The sequence below is a fragment of the Pavona decussata genome, unplaced genomic scaffold, assembly GCF_977016875.1.
Source record: "Pavona decussata unplaced genomic scaffold, jaPavDecu1.1 SCAFFOLD_391, whole genome shotgun sequence".
In the NCBI taxonomy this organism is placed as follows: domain Eukaryota; kingdom Metazoa; phylum Cnidaria; class Anthozoa; order Scleractinia; family Agariciidae; genus Pavona; species Pavona decussata.
This window is the reverse complement of record NW_028145763.1, coordinates 1,556,472-1,565,000: the sequence shown is the minus strand read 5'-3', so window position 1 is coordinate 1,565,000 and position 8,529 is coordinate 1,556,472. Positions and strand designations below refer to the sequence as shown.

At 37.3% G+C, this 8,529-nt stretch overlaps 1 protein-coding gene across 2 annotated transcripts; it reads right to left on the bottom strand.

Moving 5' to 3' along the window:
* Positions 1-4,635: 4,635 nt before the first annotated feature.
* Positions 4,636-8,528, bottom strand: LOC146451304 (large ribosomal subunit protein eL36-like). Of its 2 annotated transcripts, none has more exons than XM_085099466.1 (4): positions 8,411-8,528; positions 8,020-8,121; positions 5,499-5,633; positions 4,636-4,748 (listed from the first exon to the last, which is right to left on the bottom strand). In XM_085099466.1, exons 2-4 carry the CDS (start codon positions 8,110-8,112, stop codon positions 4,665-4,667), a joined length of 312 nt encoding a protein of 103 aa, XP_084955592.1. In that variant the 5' UTR covers positions 8,113-8,121; positions 8,411-8,528; the 3' UTR covers positions 4,636-4,664. The 2 variants fall into 2 exon arrangements, with proteins under 2 accessions (XP_084955592.1, XP_084955593.1); XM_085099467.1 differs by having other exon boundaries at positions 8,020-8,123; positions 8,379-8,493.
* Position 8,529: the final 1 nt, after the last annotated feature.

Below are 8,529 nucleotides of genomic sequence, written 5' to 3'. Positions count from 1 at the left end.
AAATTATGGTCTGTTCATGCGCAATACTGTTCAACTGTTTTGCTGAAAATAATACTCTGCTCATGCGTAATTGAAACCAAGCTCTTGTGTGAAAATGGCAGATCGCTTCCCTTAGCTTAGCGCTTCTCGCTTCCCGAAAATAATTATGAAAAACAAACTCGGTGATAGAATGATAAAACAATTAATGAACTCGGTTATCGCGAAATATCGTGATTTGTCAGTGTCTCGCAGACCAAGTATTGCTCGCCACTGACAAATCACGATATTTTGCTCAACCTCGCTCAATAATTGTTTATTTAATATTTGTTGCATTTGAGATAAATAGACATAAGAACTTTAGTTTTTCTTACCCATTTCTAAATTTTTTTATATTTCTCTTTCTTAGGTGGATGGACTATAGTCAGCCAATTTATCATGTATAATTCAAATTCTGACGAGGCGGAAAGCACGTCCAATTCTTATAAAACGATCCTTCCCAAGTACAGATCTAATAAACAGCTCCTTCTTCGAGATGGTTTCAATCAGTTGAAACAAGACATGGGCTTTACTCAGATCCGGTTTTACTGTTTTCAGAAGTTGGTAGGCCGAGTATTTCACATCATGACGAACAATGATGTGCAAGGAGCAAATGTGGTGGCCTATTTTACCACTTCTAACGCCATGCCTGTTGCTTGCGGTTCTTTCACTCGCCTTCCTGATGACAACTCATCTCTGGCTGTGAATTGCGACAAATGGGGATTGCCGACTTCTAACAGATGGGGGAGTAGATCGTTTCGTACTGATGACCGACTCTTTAAAAGGCCATTAATATGGTCAGAAAATGCTTATTTCCGTACTAATGGTGCCGTTCCCTATAAGTGTGACGGGAGAAAGACGGAAATGTCCACTGGTGATACATGGCGGATTTTTGTACGATAATCAGAGGCATCGGTGCAACGGTTCATTTCGGTGAATGCCTTTTTGGATGGTCTTAATCGCCTGAGAAAGTCGGATTTAGTCGTAAAGAAAATCTACAGTGTTCTTCAGATGTAATTTGTTAGAAAGTGTTCGGTCACTTTGTACTTGTATTCCTTATAAGTAAATCATCTCCACACTTAGTCCAGATAAGAAAAGCAATGCTTTGTTATGTATTACATAATGTTTCCTTCAGCTGAGTTTATTGAGCGGGAAACTTTTACGAGCCTCCTATATGCTTGGCTTTGCTGGGAAACGGCAACTATTCTCATCAATGAAGTTTCTGTTGACAATTGCCCGCCCCATGAAATAGCTTAGCAGCGTCACTGAAAGGTTTTTGCTGAAGCCTTATAGGAGCGAAAATTTAAACCACTCCCTTGTACAAAGTCAGAGTTTTAACGTAAAGTAGCCGTCATCTTGAACATTTAGACTTAAAGGTTGTTGGTAAAAAAGGGTTAAAACGAGAAAAGGAAACAGGAAAAAAAAAAAAAAAAAAGCAAGTGGTTGTATGGTGATAAATAAATATAAATAAGAGGTTAGGAAGTTAATACGTACCAGTCCAAACCTATAGATATTCAGTTACGTAATAAAGTATATACATAGGCCTGTATGAGATTTAGTTCCAGTTTTGTTTGAATGACTGGGGAAAGTTGTTTGAAGTTTTCGTCTGGATCATTTCAGATAGGTGCAGCAGCAAAACGAATGTTAAACTTGCCATAATTAGTTCCAACAGTATTTCAAAATATAATATGTTGATTTATCAGCAAGTCTAGTTTTATTTAATGCTTTGAAGTTTGGAAAAGAAGATCTAAAAGGTTTGGGGAGACGATTTTATAAATTGTAACGAAACTGGTACAAAAAAATTATGCATTGTTAAAGAATATTGTTAACAAATTCTATTTTCTTAAAAGAAGGATCAGAGTGTGCATCTGGTTAAGAAAAAGTAATAATACGTAGGGCCATTTTTTGACGGGCTAGGGCCCGATTTCATGGTCAATTTGAGCCTGTTAGGGGGGACTGATATTTCAGCTCGGCCTTGCTAACAAGTTCTCTCAGGAAAGAGTTTGTAATTACATGGAGAAAGTGCCTTCCCGAGGTGAAAGTTCCAGATCGGTTAGCTCAAACCTGGCTGGAACTTTCAGAACTTTTCATGGCAAACTTAGCCATGCGAAATCAATGTGATTTTACTGAAAACGTTTCATTTTGATTTCATTTAACCCTACGTAATTTAATTGCGCCGAGGTTGAAATTCATTATATAATCGCATCGAAATCTCAATCCACCCAAACCGGGCTAAAATTTCAGCCTGCGTTGAAACTCGCCATGTAATCGGGCTCTTAGAATAATAGGCTTATCCACACGTTAGAAATGGGTAAATTTAAGAGCAGTACAATAATTATTGTAACAGTATGTTACTGTTAACTAAATGCCTCATTTTAGAAAGGATACCAATGCCTTTCGTTAATTTCTTACTTAGATCCTGCAAATGGAGTTTCCAATTTAAATGTAATGTATAATTAAAATCGTTCTTTCCGACTTATGTATGACTGGTCCGCCTAAATTAGCAATTGCTACCCGTTGGACTAGGCCATTAATGCACTTAAGGTAAAATGCAATAAAGTTGTTGTAATAATATTGTACTCAGTAAGGTGCCAACATTGCATGATTGGATCTCAGTAGGTACTGAAGCCGGAGAAACAGTTACCATTTTGGCACAATCAGACTTCCCTCTAACCCGTTCACGCCCCTTCCCTCACTTAAAAACAGAGAAACAAAGCAAAAACAAAGACAAAACAAGAGTGCTAATTGCCACGCAATGCCATTAATCTGTCAATATTTGACAAATTTCTACGAATTTTTGACATTAAGATGGTCTTGTGACGACGTGCTCATTAAAAGGATGAAAACTTAACCCCCTCCCATATGTGATATGGCTGACCATCCCCAGTAACTTTCCATTTTTCCCCCTAGAATTTGTGGGTTTTAATACATCTCTCATATTAATGAAGATGTTGACAACTGCAAAATAAGCTATAGTTTAATGGTATACCTAATATACACAAGGAGTGGGACGTTTTTGAACTTTTACATTTTTTGAGCCCATTTATCCCAAAGCTATAACTTTTCTCATTTATAAGTATTACATCAGTTATGAGTAGCTTTAAAATGGTATGTCATACATGTACATGAGCATTGAGTTTATAGTCTTGGATCTGAACAAAATGTCGTTTTGCCTTAGGGGTTAAGCTCCTCTAACCGATCCTCTCATCGATTTACCACAGATAAAAAACCGAATTATGTTCAAGACTCCAAATCTTATAAAAGAACCCTTCCCAACTACAGCTGTAATACCAGTTCCTACAGTGAAACGGCTTCAGCCAATCGAAAGAAGACAGAGGCTTCACTTGCATCTGGTTTTACTCCGTTAGGAAGCAGTCAGATGCCAACTAGGTTGCCAAAGAGCTTAGACAGTGAAGTATTTTACCACTTAGGGGATGTGGTGTGGCCTAGCTAGTGGTTGGGGTGCCGGACTTGTAATCTTTAGTTCTCGGGCTCAAGTCCCGATATGACCACTTGGATTTGTTTCACGGTAACCCCGTTTTCAAATCCAAGGCCACACTTTGTAACTAGCCAACTGATTTGCCTCCCACCAGTTGGGATGTTATGTTCAGTTTGTTTGTTTGTAATTTACTGTAATTTTTTTTCCATTATGTTCTCCTGCTCGTCTTGTCCCACCTCGACTAGCTTTGTGGCTATTTGCGGGACAAGCCCTTTATATAATCTGAATCTGTAAATAAATAAATTGCTGTTGTTGTTGTTACTTCTAACAGTTCACTGTCAGCTTGAAATTCCTTTACTTGTCTTCCAGATGACAAATCATCTTTGGGAAGAACAAAGGATGCAAGACTGATGACTGACAAATATTTTGGTCAGGGATGATCCCCTCTGTTCCGATGATTGACAATGCCTATTAATTTTGTGCAATTATAAAGATGATCCAATACCTTTGTTTGTTGGTGACAAATGGCAAAGTTTTGTAGGGTTGCAGGATTTGCCCCTAGTTTATTCACCTACAATGTACTTACACATATTTAACTGAGCTATCCGGCCTGAGCCTTTATGACACTTTAACTTACTGGGATGTGTGCTTGTGGAGGGTGCTAGTGGGCTATATGGGGAGCCTTCAACAAAAAAAAGTGAATTTTTCACCCTCCTGGTGGGCAGAAGATCAGCAAAATTTAAAATTTTAGTATTTTAAATGGTAGCAAAAATAAATAGACTATGGAAAAGAGTAGCAATTAAATGCAAGGAAGTGTAGCAAAATTGAACAGAAATTCCTCACAGAAAGATTACAGTGCCTGCCTTTGTGTTATCTTAAAAGTAAAGTAAGAAATTTAATGCCAATGACATGGGAGGGGGGTGCAATTGGTTGTGCAATCTCCCATGCCAGAGGCTCATGAAAAAGTGCTTGACAATAATCCAGAACAAATTGGAATTTGGAAATGATGGTGTTCCAGACGAACTGGGTACAGCATTTCATTTTCTGTGAGTGAAAGAGGAGCTTCTTTGGTAATACTAAATATTTAATATTTGAAAGTGTAAACTATGGGTTTGAGCCTCTTGGCAGGGCCTCCCTGTGTAAAAACTTTAGAAGGTAATAAAATCTTGCAAAAACAAATATCCAGAGAAAAGGGACTTTATTAACAATATTAATGTTGAGCTTGTTTCCTCATTGCAGCGATAACACCCTGCATTTCTTCACGCTTCTTCTTTCCACGGGTATGGGTGCCAAGCTAAAATTTTTAAAACAAGAGTTTAAATATATGCACCAAGAGAGAAGTTTTTATTTGCAAAATACTGTACAGTCTATCACTGTTTTAAAATCCCCAAATTTTAAAGGTCAACGACCTATCCTTACCATCTCGGAAGCTTTTTCAAGTGTATTGTTCAGTAATACTTGCCAGGTGACAAGGAGTGGTCACTGTCATATGACAAGATGTACTGGTACATGTAGATTACTAGGAATGCACTCATTGGGATTAAAAAGATTCCCTGTCATTCCCTGGCTTTTCACTAACAACTGACCACTCAAGACAAACCCTTGGCAATTTAACCCTGTGAAGAAGCCAATTGGGTGATTTTTAAATATAACACTTAGCCCTTTGAGCTCTATAGTTTGTCTTATATCCAGTTTACGATGATAATAATTGTACATTGTATTTTTATATATATTTTTGTATTAAATATATGTTACATTTTATTGTAACATAAGATATGCATCTTTTTATCTTATGAACAAATAAACATTGTTGTTATTAAATTATTATTATTAATTACAGAAATCAATTCCTTTGCAAAAGGCAGAAAAAAAAAACATTTTAGCAAAGAGATTCATTACCAGCCCCTTACGTCCTCTGCTCACATGACAAATGCCACTACACGTTGTAAAAGACATGGACAAGTGGCACTACATCTATATGAAGAGTCTTACACATGAGACACCTTCATTACAGAGCTTAAGGTGAAAAGAAATTAATTCTTACCCTCTTTTTAACAAACTTCAAGGCTCTTTTGTCCTTGCCAATTCTGAGCAACTCCATACAACGTTTCTCGTATGGAGCAAATCCAACAACTTCACGGACAAGATCGCGGATGAATTTCACTCTCTTGTTACTTGCCTGCAAAGTAAGCATGAATAATATCAATTTTATTATACAAATGGGCAAGAGACAAAGGGAAATGAGATGCCCTCTTGAAGAGATAAGTGATGAAGGGGGTCAAACAACACAACCTAAATGACCTGATAGCACCAGCCCTTGTACAAATTTATCCACAAAAATAGAACATTGAACTTATAACCTTTTAATCCAGCTGAGCAAAGAAATCAACTTCTATTCATTTCATTCCCCCCTAATAATATTTTGTTAATCACTTGTTTCTTTTTTTACCCATGGCAAGTGCAATCCCAAAATTAATTGGAGAGTTACAAAATAAATAAAATCTCCCAGGATGCTGGCATGTTATAGAATAACGCTGTTGGCTAAAAGACTGTCCTTAGACAATCTGTTCATGTTGTCCTTCAGCAGCATGGTTAAAAATATATAAAACTGTTTAATTGAGGCCTTTAACTGCTGTTTAAAAGTAAAAACTAAAATCCAAGCTTTCGCTGATCAACGGTATCATCAGTGATGATGCCATTGATTGGCGAAAGCTTGGATTCTAGTTTTTACTTTTAAACAGCAGTTTAGCTGGGCCTCAATTGAACAGTTTTATATCCTGTCCTTAGAAGTAACAGTTGTCCTCAAAACTAAGCTCCTTCATTATCACTTTGGATGAAAAGAGTCACATTAAAGATCTTTGAAACTTTAAAAGATGTACTTTTTTCAGGCATACATGTAGTCAGAAAAAGAAATATTCTGCATACTCCAGTTGGGAGAACTTTGATTTTCTTTTTCCAAGTATGCCTGTGTTACTGACAGAAAACAAAATTTCATTTATCATTTATTCACATTCCTTTCATCTTTAAAACTGTTTGAAAGTTCACTAAAATGATAAAAAGTCCCCATCAACTGTGAAAGTCCCAGCCCCCTCGCTCCCAAGGTGCATTAAACTCGTGTTGCATCATGCATGCAAACCAAACTATTTATCAAATCGATGGCAGTTTTCTATGGTCTATACTCTTTTATACAATGCGCTGAATACTACGCGTGCTGTGATTGGTCGTTGCCCATGATCTATTAAAGTACAGACACATGGATGACGTCACGGGAAAAATTGTTTTCTTTTTTTTGTACAACATGGCGCGCAGTTTTGAAAATGTTTGCGAGATTAATTCGAATTGAGCAAGTGAAGGCCTCGAGAAAAGTTTAGCAGAAGCTGTTTACAAACAAGAAAAAGAAGAAACCAAGGCGAAAGTGTTCTTGTCAATTTGAAAATGCCTAAACTGGAACAAATCTTCAAAACAGTTGTTAGCGCTACGAAAAGGCTAACAGTTTTTATTTACTAGATTATTCTGCTTTGAGTAAGTGAAGGCCTCGGAAAAAAAATAAGAGGAAGCTGTTTACGAGTACGATAAAGAAGAAGAGAAGAAGCCGACACGGAAAGTAGCGTTGGTGACTTTGAAAATGCCTGAACTGGCACAAATCGAACAGTCAAGCACTACGAGGCAAGTTTGTCGTGTTTCCTTTCTGTTCATTGTATAAAACAAATAGATTCCAAGTTGCCGTGCGTCTGTTCAGTGATAGATCACAGAAGACGTCAAAATGTGGTAAGAACATCAGTGACACACTCGCCTGCGGCTCGTGTGCCACTTTTTTGTCCTTACCACATTTTGACGTCATCTGTGATCTATTACTGAACAGACGCACGGCAACTTGGGATCTATTTGTTAAATAGACCATAAAATGATGTCATAAAATGTTCAAAACCCAAGTGGAACCACGAGCCACAGGCGAGTGGTTTCACTGCCAAGTTTTGGACATTTTAGGGTGTCATTTTATGATCTATAAGAGTATAGACCATAGAAAACTGCCGTCGATTTGTTTTTTACAATAACATGGAAAAAGTACGAGTGGAATTGGCAATTTTCTCGTTGAGAAAGCGTGCATTACATCTGACGTAATTTTTATTGTCTGCATTCTTATAGACAATAGCTACGAGCCAATCCGCACGCGGGAATTTGGACAGTTATTGTAAAAAGTGCTTATGACACAATGAAAGTTTTGCTAGCACTAATGACACAAATGATGGATCAGAGAAATTCTACAGAGTGTGTTCACTTCAGCACTTTCACATACACTGCAGAGTTAATTCTCTGATTAATGAATCATATAGTGTTTATGAATTGGTAAAAATTTTAAAATGTTACATCAACATGCCACACCGTACAACTCAACAGAAAAGCGAACCACATCTACAATGGAATTTAATAAAGAAGCTACTTTATATAAACTGTCATGAAACATTTTTGATTGACTATATTTGGACAACTACAGCATGAAAGAAGGAACAATCAAACTATTCAAGCTTTCTTCTCAAACAATTCTAAAAGTAAAATCCTCCTACCCCTTTTCTTCTGGATGGTTTAGGTTTTTGAACTGTCTTCGTGGTTTTGTGACCCTTGTGGAGTCCCACGGCCATTTCCAGGTTACGTGCCATTTTTGCTTCCTATGACAATCATTTACAGAAAATTTATCATCAGTACAAGCTACAATGAAAATATCATCGTACATTTAAGCTTTAAATCATAGCGTTTTTCCAAGAATTAAAATCCGCAAATGGCCAAGAGACAGACCGCCTCGGCATATGGTGCTTTGAGTACGGAAAAACAACAGTAGATCTTCGTAATTCGGGGAAATAGCCGGCTACACAGACAAAAAAGAGTTATTTTAATAACCGACACTTAGTAAATTCGAACTACATCTTGGGATGGGAAAGATGTAAGATGATGGATTACCTTCTTTGCAGAACACAACTATGGCCGAAAATGAAGAGGCAGAAAGAGGACGAATATGCAGTCAGAAAAACATTCTATCAGCGGCTGCATTGTGAAATGATGCGCATAGCGCGATTGAA

Coding starts and splice junctions, on each gene's coding strand:
- LOC146451304 (XM_085099466.1), bottom strand. CDS start 8,112: ATGGCACGTAACCTGGAAATGGCCGTGGGACTCCACAAGGGTCACAAA. Junction 5,634..8,019: donor AACCATCCAGAAGAAAAGGG/GTAGGAGGATTT, acceptor CTTACTTTGCAG/GCAAGTAACAAGAGAGTGAA. Junction 4,749..5,498: donor TGAAGTTTGTTAAAAAGAGG/GTAAGAATTAAT, acceptor TAAAAATTTTAG/CTTGGCACCCATACCCGTGG.